The sequence below is a fragment of the Mobula hypostoma genome, chromosome X1, assembly GCF_963921235.1.
Source record: "Mobula hypostoma chromosome X1, sMobHyp1.1, whole genome shotgun sequence".
Lineage (NCBI taxonomy): Eukaryota > Metazoa > Chordata > Chondrichthyes > Myliobatiformes > Myliobatidae > Mobula > Mobula hypostoma.
In genome coordinates, this window is record NC_086128.1 from 65,104,289 (window position 1) to 65,128,900 (window position 24,612).

The following is a 24,612-nucleotide window of genomic DNA, read 5'->3' on the forward strand; positions in this document are numbered from 1 at the left end:
TAGGAAACATCCTCTCCAGATCCACTCTGTCTGTGTCCTTTGGTCCTAGACTCCCCCACTATAGGAAACATCCTCTCCACATCCACTCTGTGTCCTCTGGTCGTAGGCTCCCCCCTTATAGGAAATATTCTCCCCCATCCACTCTATCTGTGCCCTCTGGTCCTAGACTCCCCCACTATAGGAAACATCTTCTCCACATCCACTCTATCTGCGTCCTCTGGTCCTAGACTCCCCCACTATAGGAAACATCCTCTCCACATCTACTCTGTGTCCTCTGGTCCTAGGCTCCCCCTTTATAGGAAATATTCTCCCCCATCTACTCTATCTGTGCCATTTGGTCCTAGACTCCCCCACTATAGGAAACATCCTCTCCACATCCACTCTATCTGTGTCCTCTGGTCCTAGACTCCCCCACTATAGGAAACATCCTCTCCACGTCCACTCTATCTGTGTCCTCTGGTGCTAGACTCCCCCTCTATAGGAAACATCATATGCATATCCAGTGCATTTGTGTCCTCTGGTCTGAGACTCCCCCACTATAGGAAACATCCTCTCCACATCCACTCTACCTGTGCCCTCTGGTCCTAGACTCCCCCACGATAGGAAACAGCATATCCATATCCAGTGCATTTGTGTCCTCCGGTCCTAGACTCCCCCAGTGTGGGAAACATCCTCTCCACATCCACTCTATCTGTGTCCTCTGGTCCTAGACTGCACCACTATAGGAAACATCCTCTCCACATCCACTCTGTGTCCTCTGGTCCTAGCCTCCCCCTTTATAGGAAATATTCTCCCCCATCTAGTCTATCTGTGCCCTCTGGTCCTGGACTCATCCACTATAGGAAACATCCTCTGCACAACCACTCTATTTGTGTCCTCTGGTCCTAGACTCCCCTACTATAGGAAACATCCTCTCCACAAACTCTCTATCTGTGCCCTCTGGTCCTAGACTCCCCGACTTATAGGAAACATCCTCTCCACATCCACTCTCTGTCCTCTGGTCCTAGCCTCCCCCTTTATAAGAAACATCCTCTCCACAACCACTCCATTTGTGTCCTCTGGTCCTAGACTCCCCCACTATAGGAAACATCATATCCATATCCAGTGCATTTGTGTCCTCTGGTCCTAGACTCCCCCCACTATAGGAAACATTCTCTGCACATTCACTCTATCTGTGCCTTCTCGTCCTAGACTCCCCCCACTATAGGAAACATCCTCTCCACATCCACTCTACCTGTGTCCTCTGGTCCTAGACTCTCCCACTATAGGAAACATCCTCTCCACATCCACTCTATCTGTGCCATCTGGTCCTAGACTCCCCCACTATAGGAAACATCCTCTCCACATCCACTCTATCTGTGCCCTCTGGTCCTCGACTCCCCCACTATAGGAAACATCCTCTCCACATCCACTCTGTGTCCTCTGGTCCTAGGCTCCCCCTTTATAAGAAATGTTCTCCCCCATCCACTCTATCTGTGCCCTCTGGTCCTAGTCTCGCCCTTTATAGGAAACATGCTCTCCACATCCACTCTATCTGTGCCCTCTGGTCACAGACTCCCTCACTATAGGAAACATCCTCTCCACATCCATTCTGTGTCCTCTGGTCGTAGGCTCCCCCTTTATAGAAAATATTCTCCCCCATCCACTCTGTCTGTGCCATCTGGTCCTAGACTCCCGCACTATAGGAAACATCCTCTCCACAACCACTCTATTTGTGTCCTCTGGTTCTGGACTCCCCCACTATAGGAAACATCCTCTCCACATCCACTCTGTGTCCTCTGGTCGTAGGCTCCCACCTTATAGGAAATATTCTCCTCCATCCACTCTATCTGCGTCCTCTGGTCCTAGACTCCCCCACTATAGGAAACATCCTCTCCACATCTACTCTGTGTCCTCTGGTCCTAGGCTCCCCCTTTATAGGAAATATTCTCCCCCATCTACTCTATCTGTGCCATCTGGTCCTCGACTCCCACACTATAGGAAACATCCTCTCCACAACCACTCTATTTGTGTCCTCTGGTCCTAGACTCCCCCACTATAGGAAACATCCTTTCCACATCCACTCTACCTGTGTCCTCTGGTCCTAGACTCCCCCCACTATAGGAAACATCCTCTCCACATTCACTCTATCTGTGTCCTCTGGTCCTAGACTCCCCCACTATAGGAAACATCCTCTCCACATCCACTCTATCTGTGTCCTTTGGTCCTGGACTCCCCCACTATAGGAAACATCATATCCATATCCAGTGCATTTGTGTCCTCTGGTCCTAGACTCCCCCACTCTAGGAAACATCCTCTCCACATTCACTCTATTTGTGTCCTCTGGTCCTAGACTCCCCCACTATAGGAAACATCCTTTCCACATCCACTCTACCTGTGCCCTCTGGTCCTAGACTCCCCCACTGTAGGAAACATCCTCTCCACATCCACTCTATCTGTGTCCTTTGGTCCTAGACTCCCCCACTATAGGAAACATCCTCTCCACATCCACTCTGTGTCCTCTGGTCGTAGGCTCCCCCCTTATAGGAAATATTCTCCCCCATCCACTCTATCTGTGCCCTCTGGTCCTAGACTCCCCCACTATAGGAAACATCTTCTCCACATCCACTCTATCTGCGTCCTCTGGTCCTAGACTCCCCCACTATAGGAAACATCCTCTCCACATCTACTCTGTGTCCTCTGGTCCTAGGCTCCCCCTTTATAGGAAATATTCTCCCCCATATACTCTATCTGTGCCATTTGGTCCTAGACTCCCCCACTATAGGAAACATCCTCTCCACATCCACTCTATCGCGATCTTTCAACGTTCGATAGGCTTCAATAAGAACCCCCCCCCTCCCCCATATCACCTAGGACGTGCCTTCTTTTCATTGCTACCGTCAGGGAAGAGGTACAGGAGCCTGAAGACACACACTCAACGATTCAGGAACAGCTTCTTCCCCTCTGCCATCAGGGAGGAGGTACAGGAGCCTGAAGACACACACTCAACGATTCAGGAACAGCTTCTTCCCCTCTGCCATCAGGGAGGAGGTACAGGAGCCTGAAGACACACATTCAACGATTCAGGAACAGCTTCTTTCCCTCTGCCATCAGGGAGGAGGTACAGGAGCCTGAACACACACACTCAGCGATTCAGGAACAGCTCCTTCCCCTCCGCCATCAGGGAGGAGGTACAGGAGGCTGAAGACACACACTCAGTGATTCAGGAACAGCTTCTTCCCCTCTGCCATCAGGGAGGAGGTACAGGAGCCTGAAGACACACACTCAACGATTCAGGAACAGCTTCTTCCCCTCTGCCATCAGGGAGGAGGTACAGGAGCCTGAAGACACACACTCAACGATTCAGGAACAGCTTCTTCCCCTCTGCCAGATTTCTGAATGGACATTGAACCCATGAACACTACCTCACTGCTTTTCTTTCCCCTCTTTTTGCACTATTTAACTTTTTTTGATATACAGGTGTGCATACTTTTTACTGTAATTTACATTTTTTACAGATATTTGAAGAACTCTACTTCTGGGGCACTCAGTCACAGTCGGCATTTGGGATCGGTGCTCAGTGTGGTAGGTTGTGCGATTTCGATGGGGTGTGGGTGGGGGTAGACTGTCTCTGCGGCCCACAGTCAACAAACGACAGCACTGAACTGATCCCAACATTCCTGGACTGGTTCAAGGACTCTGTGGTTTGACGTTTCACAATCTGTGTCTAATTCACTCGTTTCTTTTACCCCCTGCCATCTGCGTGACTTGTTCTTTTTTGTAGTTGCGCGTTGGGTGTATAATGGCTACTTTGTAATGTTCACTGCTAATGCTAATGTAATGGCTTCTTTGTAATTCTGATTTGATGGAGACGGACGTGAAAGCACAGAGGAACATCTGGAGAAATTTCTGAAACGCTCGTTCGCTGCTGTCGTTACTGTGCTGTCGGGAATCTTTCAGAGGGAAGGCCTCAAAATCCCCGGCTTTGCCTGCAGTTGGCGACCGAGATTGGGGTTGAATCGTTCGGACAGAGATGGCGCTCAGTACTTGGTGTCGGAGAGCTGATCAGAGCTCGAAGTTTTCAGATGACTCAGAGTCGGACTGTGGTCAGCATGGCAGGGAGAGTTTATCTTCCTTCTCCCGTCTGCGTGATATGTGGGACATTTGAGAAACTTTGAACTTTACTGTGCTCACGGACTTCTTCATCAAGTTATGGTATTGTTACACTGTTTGTAACTATATGTATAATTATGTGGTTTTGTCAGTTTTTTTCAGTCTTGGTCTGTCCTGTGTTTTGTGATATCACACCGGAGGAAATATTGTATCATTTCTTAATGCATGCATTACCAAATGACAATAAAAGAGGACTATGTGTCTTCATAATCTAATTGAATCTGATGTTCACTGCTAATGCTAAAGTAATGGCTTCTCTGTAATGTTCCCTGCTGAGGTGACAGTTTCTCTGTAGCAGCCATGTTTGGGTTATTGCTGGAGATAACAGGAGTGTTAGCCAATCGGGGATTGTTGTTTTGTCTTATGTATCTGGAAAGCTGTTGTTTTTGCGGCACTTTGTCGAGGAGAGATGAAGAGGGAAGACGTGTGCGGAGAAATCTGGTGGACCACTGAATGGAGTGGACTGGGATCTGAGGATCTGAAGGTCGGCGATGTTTGGAGGAGATCGATGGTGAAAGGATGATTACTGGGTGAGCTCGAACTGGAACTTTGATTTTGACCTGGGCCCTTTTTTTGTTTTGTTCATTTTCATTACTAACCCTGTCTTCAGATTAACATTCATAAAGTCTATCATTTAATTGCATATGGTGTAACTGTTCCTGAATCTGGTGGTGTGGGTCCTGAGACTCCTGTACCTCCTTCCTGAAGGTTGAGGGGTAATAACTGTTCCTAATCAAGTGAATATTGGTCATTGGAAGAAACTAATTAACACAGATAAGATCACACATGTCATTTGCAAAGGAAGAGCTCAGAGAGCTGGAGGCAAAGGGGGCGAAGGTAAAGCGCACGTCAGGGTTACACTCACAGTATCCGCGCCCTCCGCGGGCCGTGCCTCCGCGCATTCATTGCTGACTGGCCGCTCGATAGCCTTCGGTGTCTGTCCCGTTCCCCATTCGTAGACGGTCGTGTTTCCCCGGTTGTGAATGTACTTCAGCAGTGGGACACAAGGCTCAGAGACACTGTCAACCACAACAGACAACGTCACTGTGAGCTAATCTGTTATAGTACAAATGGAGAGGGTGAGGAACCTCAAGTTCCTGAGTGTCGATATCTCTGAGGGTCTACCCTGGGGCCAACACGTCGATGCAGTTACAAAGAAGGCACGACAGCGGATGTATTTCATCAGGAGTCTGAGGAGATCTGGTACGTCACCAAAAACACTCACAAATTTCTACAGACGTACGGTGGCGAGCGTTCTAATTGGCTGCATCACCATCTGGTATCGGGGGGGGTGGGTCACTGCACAGGATCAAAAATAAGCTGCAGAGTTATGAACTCAGTCACCTCCATCACGGGCACCGGCCTCCCCAGCATCAAGAACATCTTCGAAGAGCAATGCCTCAAAAATCCCCCATCACCCAGGACATGCCCTCTTCTCACTGTTATCATCAGGAGCCTGAAGACACACACTCAACGATTCAGGAACAGCTCCTTCCCCTCTGCCATCAGGGAGGAGGTACAGGAGCCTGAAGACACACACTCAGCGATTCAGGAACGGCTTCTTCCCCTCCGCCATCAGGGAGGAGGTACAGGAGCCTGAAGACACACACTCAACGATTCAGGAACAACTCCTTCCCCTCTGCCATCCAATTCCTAAATGGACATTGAACCCATGAACGCTACCTCACTAGTTTTTTTCTCCCTCTCTTTGCACTACATATGCCGGTGATGTTAAACCCGATTCCGATAATTGCTCAGCTGCCAAACCCAGTGAGGTGGGACAGGAGGGGCAGGAGATGTTTCCCATTGTGAGGGGTGGGTTGGAGTCCAGGACCATAGGACACAGCCTCAGGACACAAGCCTGTCCCTTTGGAACAGAGGAGAAGAGGAGGAATTTCTTCAGCCAGAGGGTGGAGAATGTGGAATTCACTGCTACAGATGTCTTGGGGAGGACAAGTCGTTGGGTACATTTAAAGCGGAGGTTGGCAGGTTCTTGATTAGTCCGGGCATCAAAGGTGACGGGGAGGGTGGGGTTGAGAGGGACGATAGATCACCCATGATGGAACAGTCGAACAGACAAAAATATGCTCTAATTCTGCTCCTATGTCTTGTGGCCACGAGGAGTGGGTCCTCGAGCTTGGAGGTAGATGCTGGACGGACAGGTGAAGGAGGAGGCTGATTGCCCGCCATTTTCCTAAAAGTTTTAATTTTTAACAAATACTGATACTTGACGGCTGGTGGCGTAGTGGCATCAGCGCCGGACTTCGGGACGAAAGGTCCCGAGTTCGAATCCAGCCGGCTCCCCTGCACGCTTTCCACCCGTGCTGGGGTTACGAGCTGGTGATCTCTTTGGAAACTCACCCGGCAGAAGGCAATGGCAAAAGCTGCTGCCGTAACTTGCCTCGTACGCGGTTCCCCGCTACGTCAGAACGGCGTGGGGGGAAATCCTCCGCTAACTGGAGAAACTCCAGATGCGACGTACCTTTCCTTTCCTACCACTGATACTTGACATTAAGAGCATTTAAGACACTCTTTACGACAGGTACATGGATGATAGAAAAGCGGAGTGCTCCGTAGGCGGGAAGGGCGAGATTGGGTGCGGGGGGTGGGGGGGGGGTTCCCCAACCTTCTTTATGCCGTGGACCATGACCATCAAGCAAGGGGTCCATGGACCCCAGGTTGGGAAGTCTCGGGTCAGGCTGATCTTACAGTAGGTTAAGAGGTCAGCCCAGCATTGTGGGCTGAAGGGCCTGCTCTGTACTGTAATTCCATGTCCAGCGTTTTAGGACCAGCTTGTTCCCCTCTACCGTCAGATTCTTAAATGGTCCTAGAACCCATAAACACTATTCCTTTCTTTCTGTTCTTCATCGACAAAAATAGGTGGCAGGGCGGAGATACGTCTCTACCAAAGGAGGTGTGAGGCCCTCCTTCCCTCCGCTGGCCTGCAGGTCACCCTTGGGCAAGGTGTAGCACCTGCTTAGCCCCCCGATCAGGGTCGGGTGAAACCATGGGATCAGGTGGTGGACGGTCGTACGAGCAGCCGGTGCAGATCACAAGTCCTGGTGATGTGACCACTGACGCCAGGCAGACAATCTCTGAAAGAGTATTGATAACGGCTGGGGGATTACCCGTCTTGTAAAGTCACTGCCCAGAAGGCGGCGATGGCAAAGCACTTCTGTTAGAAAGATTTGCCAAGAGCAATCATGGTCAAAGACCGTGATCGCTCACGTCATACGATACAGTGCATAACGGTGATGTCATATGACATGGCACACAATGATGATGTCATACAACACAGCACATAATGGTGATGTCATACGACACAACACATAATGATGATGATATATTGATTTTTTTTTTACCGCTGCCGCAACAAACTTTACGATACATGTCAGTGATAATCCTGATTCAGATTGTTGAAGGAGCAGGATGAAGATGTGGCAACTTATTGGCTATCCTGAGAGTTGAGCAGGTAAATTGTGTTTTTTGCACACAGAGGTTAGGATGCCAGGGGCTGGGGTGGCGTATTTGGCATGGTAACGCAGCGTCTTGCATGTCAACTTAAAACACCAGCGATGGGGGATCAACTCCCGCCGCTCTCTGTACGTCCTACCCCCGTGGCCACGTGGGTTTCCTCCACACGCTCCTGTTTCCTCCCACATTCCGGAGACGCAGGGGTTAGGGTTAGCGACATGCAGGCATGCCATGTTGGCACTGGAAGTGTGGCAACACTCACGGGCACAAAACATGCTTGTGGGGAGGAGAAGACGGCGGCGCGATGCAGCGCCCGCGACTGCTCCGAAATGATATCGTATTTGTTAAGTAGGGGCTGTGCACAATTCTGATTTGATGGGAGACAGCCGGAGGAACACCTGGAGAAACTTCTGAAATGCCCAGTTCGCTGCCGCTGCTACTGTGCGATGGAGAATCTCTGGAGGGGAAGGCCCCAGATCCTCAGCTTTGCCTATTCCCTGTTGCCGGGGCTGGGGTTGAAGCGCTCGGCAGAGATGGTGCTCGGTGCTCGGTGTCGGAGAGCTAGTCGGAGGCTCGGAGTTTTCAGACGGACTCGGAGTTGGACTGTGGTCGGGTGCTTCCAGGGTGCTGCATCGGCAAGTTGGCGGCGCTGGAAGCTCATGGCAGGGAGAGTTTCTCTTCCTTCTACCGTCTGCGTGAGATGATGGGACTTTCGAGAGACTTTGAGACTTTTTTTTTTACCTTGCCCAGGGTCTGTTCTTTATCAAATTACGGTATTGCTTTGCACTGTTGTCACTATATGTTATAATTATGTGGTTTTTGTCAGTTTTTTTTTAGTCTTGGTTTGTCTTGTGTTTCTGTGATATCATTCTGGAGGAACATTGTTCATTTCTTAATGCATACATTACTAAATGACAATAAAAGAGGACTGCGTGTCCTCATAATCTATTCTAATCGTTTCGAAGCAACGCACACGCACAAAACACTTGAGGAACTCAGCAGGTCAGGCAGCACCAAGGGAAATGAGACCTCTCGGCCTGAAACACTGACTGTTTATTCGTTTCCACAGATGCTGCCTGAGCTGCTGAGTGGCGTGTGTGTGAGTGTGTGTGTGTGTGAGTGTGTGTGTGTGTGTGAATGTGTGTGTGTGTGTGTGTGTGTGTGTGTGTGTGTGTGTGTGTGTGTGTGTGTGTGTATCTGAATATCAACATCTGCAGATTAGCTTCTGTTCATGGTTCACTGTATATTTCCATGTACATGTGACAAATCTCATCTTTAAAACAGTGGGAGGAATACGGGAGCAGGAGGAGGCATCGTTCAATCAACTCCTCCGCCATGAACAAGTTAGGTCTTTATTCTTTGGAGCGTAGAAGGTTGAGGGGGGACTTGAAAGAGGTGTTTAAAATTATGAGGGGGATTGATAGAGTTGACGTGGATAGGCTTTTTCCATTGAGAATGGGGGAGATTCAAACAAGAGGACATGAGGTCAGGGGCAAAGGTTTAGGGGTAACATGAGGGGGAACTTCTTTACCCAGAGAGTGGTAGCTGTGTGGAACGAGCTTCCAGCAGAAGTGGTTAAGGCAGGTTCAATGTTGTCGTTTAAAGTTAAATGGGATAGATATATGGACAGGAAAGGAATGGAGGGTTATGGGCTGAGTGCAGGTCGGTGGGACTAGGTGAGAGTAAGAGTTCGGCACGGACTAGAAGGGCCGAGATGGCCTGTTTCCGTGCTGTAATTGTTATATGGTTATATCATGTGAAGAATAAGGATTTGCATCATATGTAACATGTCTTAGGCAAAGATACAGCCAGGGTGCCTAAACCTTCTGCACACAGTACTGTATTTGTCAACTTGGAGCAAAGAGCGAGTTTGTAAATCTGGCGGGAGCAAAGAAAGTTGGGAATGGTGAGGGTGGAGCGCTGTGGGACACGTGGCAGAAAAGGAGTGCCAGGGTCAGGGGGTGAGGGCAGACACACCCAGGCCTGAGACACCAGGAAAGGCAGTTTGATTCCAAACAGTCGGTGTATTGATCATTACAGAATGTCTCTCTGGTGCTTCCCACTCCCTCCCCTCTCCTTCCCCTTTCCCTGCCCTTGAATAATTACTTTGGTTCTGTCTTCACTAAGGAGGACATAAATAATCTTCCGGAAATAGTAAGGGACAGAGGGTCCAGTGAGACGGAGGAACTGAGGGAAATACATGTTAGTAGGGAAGTGGTGTTAGGTAAATTGAAGGGATTAAAGGCAGATAAATCCCCAGGGCCAGATGGTCTGCATCCCAGAGTGCTTAAGGAAGTAGCCCAAGAAATAGTGGATGCATTAGTGATAATTTTTCAAAACTCTTTAGATTCTGGACTAGTTCCTGAGGATTGGAGGGCGGCTAATGTAACCCCACTTTTTAAAAAAGGGAGAGAGAAACCAGGGAATTATAGACCGGTTAGCCTGACGTTGGTGGTGGGGAAACTGCTAGAGTCAGTTATCAAAGATGTGATAACAGCACATTTGGAAAGCGGTGAAATCATCGGACAAAGTCAGCATGGATTCGTGAAAGGAAAATCATGTCTGACGAATCTCATAGAATTTTTTGAGCATGTAACTAGTAGAGTGGATAGGGGAGAACCAGTGGATGTGGTATATTTGGATTTTCAAAAGGCTTTTGACAAGGTCCCACACAGGAGATCAGTGTGCAAACTTAAAGCACACGGTATTGGGGGTAAGGTATTGGTGTGGGTGGAGAATTGGTTAGCAGACAGGAAGCAAAGAGTGGGAATAAACGGGACCTTTTCAGAATGGCAGGCGGTGACTAGTGGGGTACCGCAAGGCTCAGTGCTGGGACCCCAGTTGTTTACAATATATATTAATGACTTGGATGAGGGAATTAAATGCAGCATCTCCAAGTTTGCGGATGACACGAAGCTGGGCGGCAGTGTTAGCTGTGAGGAGGATGCTACGAGGATGCAGGGTGATTTGGATAGGTTAGGTGAGTGGGCAAATTCATGGCAGATACAATTTAATGTGGATAAATGTGAAGTTATCCACTTTGGTGGCAAAAACAGGAAAACAGATTATTATCTGAATGGTGGCCGATTAGGAAAAGGGGAGGTGCAACGAGACCTGGGTGTCATTATACACCAGTCATTGAAAGTGGGCATGCAGGTACAGCAGGCAGTGAAAAAGGCGAATGGTATGCTGGCATTCATAGCAAGAGGATTCGAGTACAGGAGCAGGGAGGTACTACTGCAGTTGTACAAGGCCTTGGTGAGACCACACCTGGAGTATTGTGTGCAGTTTTGGTCCCCTAATCCGAGGAAAGACATCTTTGCCATAGAGGGAGTACAAAGAAGGTTCACCAGATTGATTCCTGGGATGGCAGGACTTTCATATGAAGAAAGACTGGATGAACTAGGCTTGTACTCGTTGGAATTTAGAAGATTGAGGGGGGATCTGATTGAAACGTATAAAATCCTAAAGGGATTGGACAGGCTAGATGCAGGAAGATTGTTCCCGATGTTGGGGAAGTCCAGAACGAGGGGTCACAGTTTGAGGATAAAGGGGAAGCCTTTTAGGACCGAGATGAGGAAAAACTTCTTCACACAGAGAGTGGTGAATCTGTGGAATTCTCTGCCCCAGGAAACAGTTGAGGCCAGTTCATTGGCTATATTTAAGAGGGAGTTAGATATGGCCCTTGTGGCTAAAGGGATCAGCGGGTATGGAGAGAAGGCAGGTACAGGGTTCTGAGTTGGATGATCAGCCATGATCGTACGGAATGGCGGTGCAGGCTCGAAGGGCCGAATGGCCTACTCCTGCACCTATTTTCTGTTTCTATGTTTCCCCACTCTCAGTCCACAACAGAGACCCAGATCCGAATCAGGTTTATCATCACTCACATATGTCATGAAATTTGTGTTTTCTGTGTGGCAGCAGTACAGTGCAATACATAAAATTACTACAGTACTCTGGAAAAGCCTTAGGCATGCTAGCTATTATATACATACACGCCTAAGACTTTTACACAGGACTGTACGTTGAAGCATACGGCGAAAGGCGTCGCTTGTGTCAATGACCCAACACAGTCTGAGGTCGCGCGGGGGGCAGCCGGCAAGCGGCACGCTTCTCCCCCACCACCACCGACAGACCGTGCCCACGACTCACTGCCCGGTACGTCTGCGGACCGCGGGAGGAAACCGGAACGCCAGGGGGTGACGGGGAGGGAACGTACAACAGACGGCGGCAGGGATCGAAGGACGATTGCTGGCGCTCCGAAGCGTTAAGCAAACCGCTGCGATACCATACCACGGCCCAGCCCCCCCCCCCCCACCTCGCTTGTCGCTTGTCCCATAATCCGGGACGGGGGAGAAGATGGCGATGTGACGGCAGCATGCGCGGCCTCTCCGGTGATGATGTCTGTTATCTGTAAAGTAGGGGACCGTGCACAATCCTGATTTGATGGAGATGGACGTGAGAGTACGGAGGAACATCTGGAAGACTTTTGAAATGTCCGCTTCGCTGCCGCTGCTACTGTGTGGTAACCGGAATCTCCGGAGCAGAAGGCCCCGAAATCCTCGGCTTTGCGTGTTTCAGCGGCCGGGGCCGGAATCGAAGCGCTCGGCAGAGGATGGCGCTCGGGAGGCTGTATCGGAGGGGCTGGTCGGAGGCTCGAAGTTTTCGGACGGATTGTCTCAGTGTCGGCTGTGGTCGGCTGCTTCCAAGGCATCGGCAAGTTGACGGTGCCTGGAGGTTTATGGCAGGGAGTTTCTCCCTTCTGCCGCTGCTATCGGGGACTCGGGAGTCGATCGACTCGGGGACTTTGAGACTTTTTTTAACCGCGCCCATGGTTGGTTCTTCATCAAATTATGGTATTGCTTTGCACTGCTGTAACTATCTGTTATAATTATGTGGTTCTGTCAGTGTTAGTCTTTGGTCTGTCCTGTTTTCTGTGATATCACTCCGGAGAAACATTGTATCATTTCTTAATGCATGTATGCATTTCTAAATGACAATAGAAGAGGACTGAGTGTTCTCACAAACTAATCTAATCTAATCCCAAATAACCTTGTCAAACAGAGAACGTAACATCCTTCCACTTTTGGTGAGCACCAGCCAGGGCCCCGAGAAGGAGCCGCCGACCTCTCGGTACAACAGGGTGGCTGAGTCACTGAGAAAGCTACATTCCATTACAATGAAGAACCTTCCCGGTGGAAGGGGGATGCAGGAGAATCCTGGTGGAACGGGGAACGGGGAGGGGGCGGTGGAGAATCCCGGCAACTGTCGCAGACTCACCGGCCACAAACAAACTCCACGCAGGCTTCGTACAACTCGATGATGTCCGTGAGATCTCTGGCTCCCTCGGCAATAGCAGTGAGCGCAGAAGGGAGATCCTTGCACAGAGAGAGCAGCTCCTGCCGAACGTCCTTTCCCTGATCCGGGGGGGGCAGAAAGACGAGGATTACAGATGCTCATCACCATGATCTCCCTTCCCCTTTTCCCCAACCACGATTCCCTCCAACCTGCCCCCTTCCCACTCCCAGTCCACGATAGAGACCCATATCGGAATCAGGTTTGTCATCACTCACACGTCATGAAATTTGCTTTTTTTTTTGTGGCAACAGAACAGGGCAATGCGTAAAATTTCTACAGTACTGTGCAGAAGTCTTAGGCACCCTAGCTATAGATATGCACGAGAACAGACACGTCTTAGATCAGGGACGTCTTGGGTCACGTCCTCAGCGTTTTGGAGAGAGAGGGGGAGAGCAGCCAGATGCTTTGGTACCAGTGACACAGGAAGGAAAAGCAAAGAGGTCCTGAAGAGAGAATTTAGAGAGCTAGGTAGAAAACTGAGGAGCAGGACCTCCAGGGGCAGTAATTTCTGGATTGCTGCCTGTGCCACGCGCCAGTGAGGGTAGAAACAGGATGATTTGGCAGAGTCCTTTAACACCTGCCGGACGATGCTGAGGATGTTCTATGAGTCTGTGGTGGCCAGTGTAATCATGTTTGCTGTCGTGCACTGGGGCAGCAGACACCAACAGAATTAACAAACTCATTCGTAAGGCCAGTGATGTTGTGGGGATGGAACTGGACTCTCTGACGGTGGTGTCTGAAAAGAGGATGCTGTCCAAGTTGCATGCCATCTTGGACAATGTCTCCCATCCACTACATAATGGACTGGGTGGGCACAGGAGTACATTCAGCCAGAGACTCATTCCACCGAGATGCAACACAGAGCGTCATAGGAAGTCATTCCTGCCTGTGGCCATCAAACTTTACAACTCCTCCCTTGGAGGGTCAGACACCCTGAGCCAATAGGCTGGTCCTGGACTTATTTCCATCTGGTGTAATTTACATATTATGATCTAATTATTTATGGTTTTTTTATATTGCTATATTTATACTCTGTTCTTGGTTGGTGCAACTGTAATGAAACCCAATTTCCCTTGGGATCAATAAAGTATGTCTATCTATCTATCTAAATGCGTAGCTGAGAAGCTGGTGCAGAGAGCAGGGCTTCAGGTTCTTAGATCATTGGGATCTCTTCTGGGGGAGGTATGACCTGTTCAAAAGTGACGGGTTGCACCTGAACCCGAGGGGGACCAATATTCTTGCGGGCAGGTTTGTGAAGTGTTGTTGGGGAGAGTTAAGTCTAATTTGGCAGGGGGGGTGGGTACCGGAATGAAGAGGCTCAGGATAGGACAGATGGTAAAAAAACAAAAATAGTACAACTGTGGCTGACAAGGGAAGTCAAAGGTAATGTAAAAGCAAAAGAGAGGGCATACAACAATGCAACAATTAGTGGGAAAACAGAGGATTAGGAAGCTTTTAAAAACTTACAGAGAGCAACTGAGAGAATCATTAGGATGGAAAAGATGAAATTTCAAACAATATCAAAGTGGATAGTTAAAACTTTTTCAAGTATGTAAAAGATAAAAGAGAGATGAGACTGTATATGTTGTTCGTCCATCGTTGACGTCGATGGGGACCTCGACACCATTATGATAGTGTTGAGACTAGCGCGTGATTTGGATTTAAGTGAGGGAGAGTTACGCAGCGTCAGCCTCACTCTCTCTTCTCAATTCCCATCTGGATCCAGTGGCAAGACAGTCGAGACGGCTGGAGATGGGACTAGGCACAGTGGATGACCAGGACGTCTTCTGTGTCTTGTCCTGCTCTACACGTTCCACGACACTTGCAGAGACCGCCTTCTTGACCGTTGGACCTTCCATTGGTCTCGTCCGCTCAATCCGCCGGAGTCTGTCTTCACATGCTGGGATAGACAACTCCCTATCTCACCGAGGGTTTGAGACCCGTCAGCTACCCTCACCTGGTTTAGCCGGCTTGTCGAAGCCGTTGCCCGGGGTGTGGCCGCTGTCGCATGCAAACAGCTACGGGGAGCCACAGGTGAGAGCTGAGTGCCAGGTGGGGACCAAAGGTGGACTAACCGCCCTGAAAAGGACGCGACATGTTACCCCACCAGAGGTGCTACCCCTCCCTGACACCCCATCCACTATATACACTGTATATAGGACCGCTAGAAAATTGAGGCCGGAGAAATTATAACGGGGGTCAAGGAGACGGCTGATGAATTAAGTGACTATTTTGCATCTGTGGAAGTCACTAGTAGTGTGCCAGATGTTGAAGGGTGTGAGTGAAGAGAATTAAGTGTCGTTACTATTACAAGGGAGAAGGTGCTCAAAAAGCTGAAAGACCTAAAGGTACTTCAGTCATCTGGACCAGATGAACTGCATCCCAGAGTTTTGAAAGGGGTAGCGGTAGAGATTGTGGAGGCATTAGTAATAATCTTTCAAAAATCATTGGACTCTGGCATGGTGCCAGAGGACTGGAAAATCTCAAATGTCACGCCACTCTTTAAGAAAGGGGGAAGGCAGCAGAAAGGAAATTATAGACCAGTTAGCCTGACCTGAGTGGTTGGGAAGACATTGGGAGTCAATTGTTAAGGATGAGGTGATGGAGTACTTGGTGACACAGGACAAGATAGGACAAAGCTAGCATGGTTTCCTTAAGGGAAAATCCTGTCTGATGAACCTGTTGGAATTCTTTGAGGAGATTACAGGTAAGATAGATAGAGGGGATGCAGTGGATGTTGTGTATTTGGACTTTCAGAAGGCCTTTGACATGAGGCTGCTACCAAGTTAAGTTACTAACATGGTTAGAGCATTGGCTGATTGGAAGAAGGCAGCGACTGGGAATAAAAGGATCCTTGTCTGGTTGGCTGCCAGTGACTCGTGATGTTCCGCAGGGGTCGGTGTTGGGACCGCTTCTTTTTATGTTGTATACCAATGATTTAGACCAGGGGTCGCCAACCTTAATTGCACTGCGGACCAGTTTATTATTGACAATGTTCTCGCAGGCCGGCCAACCGGGGTGGGGCGGGGGGGGGTTAGGGTTGCCAACGGACAAGAGTAGCAGTCAAATACGTTGTGTCTACCCCGAGAAAGACTACCATGACCATGAAGCCTTGCGCGGGCACCAGTGCGCATGCATGTATGTGTCGATTTTTTTCTACAAATCCTTATTGTCGATTCTGTTCAGGAGGGGGTGTTAATCACAGCCGGGATGTCGGTGATAAGTGGCTAATACACTCAATTTTATTTCTAAAAGGGTTTATCTAACGAATTTAATATTAACCACACAGCGCATAATTTCCTCGCCTGAATATAGTGATAAGTCAATTATCAGGGGAGCTTGAAGTAAGTGTTGAACGAACTTCCAGTAGAGGTGGTAGAGGCAGGTTCGATATTATTTAAAGAAAAATTGGATAGGTATATGGACAGGAAAGGAATGGAGGGTTATGGGCTGAGTGCAGGTCGGTGGGACGAGGTGAGAGTAGCGTTCGACACGGACTAGAAGGGCAGAGATGGGCTGTTCCGTGCTGTAATTGTTATATGGTTATACAAGTCACTTATAAGTCAATAGCATCATAAGATTTTTAAGTAACATTTGGATATTAAACACACAGCACATATTTTCCCCAGTGTGAACATATAAAATCATTGCAACACACCGATATCGCTGAATCAGTGGGAGCCCTGGGCTTGTTTCCCTGCAACAAGACGGTCCTATCGAGGGGTGATGGGAGACAGCGATACTCGAAGGGGGTTCCTTATGTCCAGTCTATTCCACAATTTAGTTTTTGTTACATTCATCGCAGAGATATGTTGGAAATGGAAGCAACGTTTTCAGTGCTTTCGTGGCGACCTCAGGATATTGAGCCTTGACTTTGATCCGGAATGCCGGCAGAGATGTTATGTCAAACATACTTTTCAGCCCGCCGACAGTTGCAAGCTCAAGGAGTTGATCTCCTTCCCGCCCTGACATGGATGACGCGTGGGAAATGACCTCGCATGCGTTCAAGCTTAACAGTGGGTGTGACAGGGAATGAGGAAAGGTGAAGCTGACTCATATCGCCAAATCATATCGTTTCCTCGCGGCCCGGTAGCACATGCTTTGCGGCCCGGTGGTTTGGGGAGCGCTGATTTAGATGATGGGATAGATGGCTATGCTGCCAAGTTTGCAGATGATATGAAGATTTGTGGAGGGGCAGGTAGTGTTAGGGAAACAGGTAGGCTGCAGAAGGACTTGGACAGATTAGGAGAATGGGCAAGTCAGTGGCAAATGAAATACAATGTTGGAAAGTGCATAGTCATGCACTTTGGTAGTAGAAATAAGTGTGTGTACTATTTTCTAAATGGGGAGAAAATCCAAAAATCTGAGATGCAAAGGGACTTGGGAGTCCTTGTGCAGAACACCCAAAAGGTTAACTTGCAGGTAGAGTCGGTGGTGAGGAAGGCAAATGCCATGTTAGCATTCTTTTCAAGAGGTCGAGAATACAAGAGCAGGGATGTGATGCTGAGGCTTTATAAGGCACTGGGGAGGCCTCACCTTGGGTATTGTGAACAGTTTTGGGCTCCTCATCGTAGAAAAGATGTGCTGGCTTTGGAGAGGGTCCAGAGGAGGTTCACAAGGATGATTCCGGGAATTAAAGGGTTATCATAGGAGGAACGTTTGATGGCTTTGGGTCTGTACTCGCTGGAATTCAGAAGGATGGGTGGGGGGTGGGGAATCTCACTGAAACCTTTCCAACGTTGAAAGGCCTAGATGGAGTAGATGTGGAAAGGATGTTTCCCCTGGTGGGGAGAGTCTAGGACAAGGGGGCACAGCCTCAGGATAGAGGGGCGTCCATTTAAAACAGAGACGCGGAGAAATTTCTTTAGCCAGAGGGTGGTGAATTTGTGGAATTTGTTGCCACTTGCAGCTGTGGAGGCCAGGTCATTCGGTGTACTTACGGCAGAGATGGATAGTTTCTTGATTGGACACTGCATCAAGGGTTACGGGGAGGAAGCCAGGGAGTGGGGCTGGGGGGAGGGGGGAGAAAAGGATCGGCCACGATTGAATGGCGGAGCAGACTCGATGGGCCAGATGGCTGAATTCTGCTCCTATGTCTTACGGTCTTCCGGACAAATGAGGCTGCACTGCCCAGTAACACAGCCACATGAACAAACAGCCGATCAACCCACAGGTCTTTGGACTGTGGGAGGAAACCAGAGCTGCTGGAGGAAACCTGGCCGGTCACTGGAGGGGGTGGGGTGGAGAAAACGTGCAAACTCGGAACAGTGGCGGGAATCGAACCCGTGTTGCCGGCGCCATAAGAGAGCCAAGCGAATGCTTACGCTACGGGGCCGCCCCACCCCGCCTATACAAGTGGGGAAAAAGCACCGTAACACTGCCGCAAAACCAGAAATTTCCCACGGGATCACAAGATTTACAGATCAGAATCTGACCACTTGGATGGGTGAGTTAGCAGTTTTGTGGACGATGTGCTGAACGGTGGCGTTCCAGACACCACGAAAGGGGACCCCCGGAACTTGGATCAGCTGTAGATATCGGACCATGAGATGGAGCAGCAGAATTAGGCCATTTAGCCCATCGAGTCTGCGTCACCAAGGCTGATCCATTTCCCTCTCACCAGCAATCTCCTGCCTTCAGCTCCCCCCACATCCCTTCATGCCCTGACCAATCAAGAATCCATCAACCTCTGCTTTCAATACACCCACTGACTCGGCCTCCACAGTCATCTGCGGCAATGAATTCCACAGATTCACCACCCTCTGGCTAAAGAAATTCCTCATCACCTCCATTCTAAATGGATGTCCCCCTGTTCTGAGGCTGTGCCCTCTGGTCCGAGACTCCCCCCACTATAGGAAACATCCTCTCCACATCCACTCTGTGTCCTCTGGTCTTAGACTCCCCCACTATAGGAAACATCCTCTCCACATCCACTCTATCTGTGTCCTCTGGTCTGAGACTCCCCCCACTATAGGAAACATCCTCTCCATATCCACTCTATCTGTGCCCTCTGGTCCTAGACTCCCCCACTGTAGGAAACATCCTCTCCACATCCACTCTATCAGTGCCCTCTGGTCCTAGACTCCCCCCACTAAAGGAAACATCCTCTCCACATCCACTCTATCAGTGCCCTCTGGTCCTAGACTCCCCCCACTATAGGAAACATCCTCTCCACATCCACTCTATCAGTGCCCTCTGGTCCTAGACTCCCCAACTACAGGAAACATCCTCTCCACATCCACTCTATCTGTGTCCTCTGGTCCTAGACTCCCCCACTATAGGGAACATCCTCTCCACATCCACTCTATCTGTGTCCTCTGGTGCTAGACTCCCCCCAATATAGGAAACATCCTCTCCACATCCACTCTATCTGTGTCCTCTGGTCCTAGACTCCCCCACTATAGGAAACATCCTCTCCACATCCACTCTGTCTGTGTCCTCTGGTCCTAGACTCCTCCACTATAGGAAACATCCTCTCCACATCCACTCTATCTGTGTCCTCTGGTCCTAGACTCCCCCACTATAGGGAACATCCTCTCCACATCCACTCTATCTGTGTCCTCTGGTCCTAGACTCCCCCACTATAGGAAACATCCTCTCCACATCCACTCTATCTGTGTCCTCTGGTCCTAGACTCCCCCCACTGTAGGAAACATCCTCTCCACATCCACTCTATCTGTGTCCTCTGGTCCTAGACTCCACCACTATAGGGAACATCCTCTCCACATCCACTCTATCAAGGCCTTTCAACATTCGAAAGATTTCAATGAGATCCCTCCCCTCAGTCTCCTGAATTCCAGTGAATACAGACCCAGGGCCATCGAACGCCCTTCATATGACGAGCCATTCAATCTTAGAATTATTTTTGTGAACCTTCTCTGAGCCCTCATCAACGTCAGCACGACCTTTCTTTGATAATTGCCCAAAACTGCTCACAGTACTCCAAGGGAGGCCTCACCAGTGCTTTAACACTATCTCCTTACTTTTATAGAAACATAGTTACATAGAAAACCTACAGCACAATACAGGCCCTTTTGGTGCACAATGCTGTGCTGAACATGTCCCTACCTTAAAAACTACCCAGGGTTACCATGAGCCCTCTATTTTTCTAAGCTCCATGTACCTGTCCAGGAGTCTCTTAAAATTCGCATCCACTTCCACCACTACCGCCGACAGCCCACTCCATGCACTCACGCTCTGCGTAAAAAATGTACCCCTGACATCTCCTCTGTACCTGCTTCCAAGCACCTTAAAACTGTGTTCTCTCGTGTTAGCTATTTCAGCCCTTGGAAAAAGCCTCTGACTATCCACACGATCAATGCCTCTCATCATCCTATACACCTCTCATCCTCCGTTGCTCCAAGGAGAAAAGGTCGAGTTCACTCAACCTATTCTCATGCGGCATGCTCCCCAATCCAGGCAACATCCTTGTAAACCTCCTCTGCACCCTTTCTATGGTTTCCACATCCTTCCTGTAGTGAGGCGACCAGAACTGAGCACAGTACTCCAAGTGGGGTCTGACCAGGATCCTATATAGCTGCAACATTACCTCTCAGCTCCTCAGCTCAATCCCACGATTGATGAAGGCCAATGCATCTATACTCTTAACCACAGAGTCAACCTGCGCAGCAGCTTTGAGTGTCCTGTGGACTCAGACCCCAAGATCCCTCTGATCCTCCACACTGCCAAGAGTCTTACCATTAATACTATATTCTGCCATCATATTTGACCTACCAAAATGAACTACTTCACACTTATCTGGTTTAAACTCCATCTGCCACTTCTCAGCCCAGTTTTGCATCCTATCAATGTCCCGCTGTAACCTCTGACAGCCCTCCACACTATCCACAACACCCCCAACCTTTGTGTCATCAGCAAACTTACTAACCCATCCCTCCATTTCCTCATCCAGGTCATTTATAAAAATCACAAAGAGTACGGGTCCCAGAACAGATCCCTGAGGCACACCACTGGTCACCGGCCTCCATGCAGAATATGACTCGTCCACAACCACTCTTTTTGCCTTCTGTGGGCAAGCCAATTCTGGATCCCATGATTGATGAAGGCCAATGCACCGTATGCCTTCTTAACCACAGAGTCAACCTGCACAGCAGCTTTGAGTGTCCTATGGACTCGGACCCCAAGATCCCTCTGATCCTCCACACTGCCAAGAAAGAGTCTTACTATATTCTGCCATCATATTGGACCTCCCAAAATGAGCCACCTCATGCTTATCAAGTCTTCTGGAAATGAATGCTGATGTCACATTTGCCTCCCTCACCACCAAATCAATCTGTAAATTAACCTGCACCAGGACTCCCAAGTCCTTTTGCAACACGGGTTTTTGACGTTTCTCTCCGTTTGGGAAACAGTCTACAATCTTACATGGAACATTACAGCACATTACAGGCCCACAATGTTGTGCTGACCCCCAAACCCTGCCTCCCATATAACCCCCCAACTTAAGTTCCTCCATATACCTGTCTAGTAGTCTCTTAAACTTCACTAGTGTATCTGCCTCCACCACTGATAATAATCATACTTCATACTTTATTGACGCCAAACAATTGGTACTAGAACGTACAATCATCACAGCGATATTTGATTCTGCGCTTCACACTCCCTGGATTACAAATATTATAAATATTAAAAATAGTTAAAATTAGTAAATATTAAAAATTTAAATTATAAATCATGAACATAAAATAGAAAAATGGGAAGTTAGGTAGTGCAAAAAAACCGAGAGGCAGGTCCGGATATTTGGAGGGTACGGCCCAGATCCGGGTCAGGATCCGTTCAGCAATTTTATCACAGTTGGAAAGAAGCTGTTCCCAAATCTGGCCGTACGAGTCTTCAAGCTCCTGAGCCTTCTCCCGGAGGGAAGAGGGACGAAAAGTGTGTTGGCTGGGTGGGTCATGTCCTTGATTATCCTGGCAGCACTGCTCCGACAACGTGCGGTGTAAAGTGAGTCCAAGGACGGAAGATTGGTTTGTGTGATGTGCTGCGCCGTGTTCATGATCTTCTGCAGCTTCTTTCGGTCTTGGACAGGACAACTTCCATACCAGGTTGTGATGCACCCTAGAAGAACGCTTTCTACGGTGCATCTATAAAAATTAGTGAGGGTTTTAGGGGACAGGCCAAATTTCTTCAGTTTTAATTACGTGATAATAAACCTGATTCTGACACAGCCTTCCTGCCCTAAAGGCCCCGATTCCTTTCCAGCCAATATCCCACTCCTGTAATTAATAATTCTGCAACGTTCAAGCAGCACAGCATAGCACAGTATCCCAAGTCTGATCTAACCCGAGTTTTTAATAGAGCTGCGATGTTACCTCGCGGCCCTCGAACTGTGTAACCGCGGGCTGACGTACCGTGATTCCGAACTGCTTGCAGGAGGCGTAGAACTTGTCCCGCAGGGTGGCTGCGTTGTTGACGTAATCCATCTCCTTGCGGGCATACTCCTGCTGGAGCTGCTGGCACTTGCTGATCTGCTTCTTCAGAGAGGGGATCTCGTAGCTCACGTTACGCACCAGGAAACTGGCCAGCTCAACTGTCGTCAGAGCACAAGGTCAACCCATCACGCTTAATTTACTTTTCCCCTTTCTCAAAGTTCAAAGCAAATCTTATTATCAAAATACACATCTATGTCACCATATACAACCCTGACATTAATTTTTTTCTGTGTATACCCAATAAATCTATAGAATAATAATCATAACAGAATCAATGACAGACCACCCGAATTGGGTGTTCAACTAGAGTGCAGAAGACAACGAACTGTGCAAATAAAAGAAGAAGAAACAATAATAATAAATAAATGAATATCGAGAACGTGAGATGAAGAGTCCTTGAAATTGAGTCCAATGGTTGTGACTTCAGTGATGGGGCAAGTGAAGCTATCCCCTTTGATTCAAGAGCCTGATGGAGTATTAGCTGTTCCTGAACCTGGTGGTGTGAGTCCTGAGACTCCTGTATCTCCTTCCTGATGGTTGAGGGGTAATAACTGTTCCTGAACCTGGTGGTGTGGGTCCTGAGGCTCCTGTACCTCCTTCCTGATGGTTGAGGGGTAATAACTGTTCCTGAACCTGGTGGTGTGGGTCCTGAGGCTCCTGTACCTCCTTCCTGATGGTTGAGGGGTAATAACTGTTCCTGAACCTGGTGGTGTGGGTCCTGAGGCTTCTGTACCTCCTTCCTGATGGTTGAGGGGTAATAACTGTTCCTGAACCTGGTACTGTGGGTCCTGAGACTCCTGTACCTCCTTCCTGATGGTTGAGGGGTAATAACTGTTCCTGAACCTGGCAGTGTGGGACCTGAGGCTCCTGTACCTCCTTCCTGATGGTTGAGGGGTAATAACGGTCCCTGAACCTGGTGGTGTGGGTCCCGAGGCTCCTGTACCTCCTTCCTGATGGTTGAAGCCTAATACCCGAGTGTTGATTGGAGGCCCAGAGGTCGAGGTCGGCAAATCTCTGAGCCCGCTGGGGAATTCGAAGGCCCAGTGTCTGCAAATTTCTGTGAGTCCATTGGGGAATTCGAAGACCCAGAGTCTACAAGTCTCTGAGAGTCCGCTGGGGAATTCGAAGGCACAATGTCTACACATCTCTGACAGGATTGGAAGGTCCAGTGTCTGGCAACGACGCATTTCACTGTATGCTTTGATGCACATGTTGATAGATAAATTTGAATGTGAACAGGGGTTTCTGTGCTATTTGCCCCATTCATCTCTAATGGTAGTTTCTTCATTCCCTTCCAACCTGTGCAATTCCACCCGGAAGCTCTCTTCTCGCTGCTGCCATCAGGAAGGAGGTACAGGAGCCTCAGGACAACACCACCAGGTTCAAGAACAGTTATTACCCCTCAACCATCAGGAAGGAGGTACAGGAGCCTCAGGACCCACACCACCAGGTTCAGGAACAGTTATTACCCCCTCAACCATCAGGAAGGAGGTACAGGAGCCTCAGGACCCACACCACCAGGTTCAGGAACAGTTATTACCCATCAACCATCAGGAAGGAGGTACAGGAGCCTCAGGACCCACACCACCAGGGTCAGGAACAGTTATTACCCCTCAACCATCAGGAAGGAGGTACAGGAGCCTCAGGACCCACACCACCGGGTTCAGGAACAGTTATTACCCCTCAACCATCAGGAAGGAGGTACAGGAGCCTCAGGACCCACACCACCAGGGTCAGGAACAGTTATTACCCCTCAACCATCAGGAAGGAGGTACAGGAGCCTCAGGACCCACACCACCGGGTTCAGGAACAGTTATTACCCCTCAACCATCAGGAAGGAGGTACAGGAGCCTCAGGACCCACACCACCAGGTTCAGGAACAGTTATTACCCCTCAACCATCAGGAAGGAGGTACAGGAGCCTCAGGACCCACACCACCAGGTTCAGGAACAGTTATTACCCCCTCAACCATCAGGAAGGAGGTACAGGAGCCTCAGGACTCACACCACCAGGTTCAGGAATAATTATTACCCCTCAACCATCAGGCTCTTGAACCAAACTTCACTCGCCCCATCACTGAAATGTTCCAACAACTAATTGAGTCACTTTCAAGGACTCTTCATCTCACGTTCTCGATATTTATTGCTTATTTATTTAAGATTATTTCTTACTTTTT

The 24,612-nt window shown here is 49.0% G+C and overlaps 1 protein-coding gene across 2 annotated transcripts in view; it reads right to left on the reverse strand.

The window, feature by feature from the left end:
* cdk5rap3 (CDK5 regulatory subunit associated protein 3) overlaps window positions 1–24,612 on the reverse strand; it is a 102,101-nt gene that overhangs the window by 35,074 nt on the left and 42,415 nt on the right. For both annotated transcript variants that reach the window (XM_063037049.1, XM_063037051.1), the window contains exons 6-8: window positions 22,356–22,534; window positions 12,907–13,043; window positions 5,018–5,171 (exon numbers count right to left, since the gene is read on the reverse strand). In XM_063037049.1, the coding sequence (XP_062893119.1) occupies window positions 5,018–5,171; window positions 12,907–13,043; window positions 22,356–22,534 (470 nt within the window). The remainder of the gene's footprint in view (window positions 1–5,017; window positions 5,172–12,906; window positions 13,044–22,355; window positions 22,535–24,612) is intronic.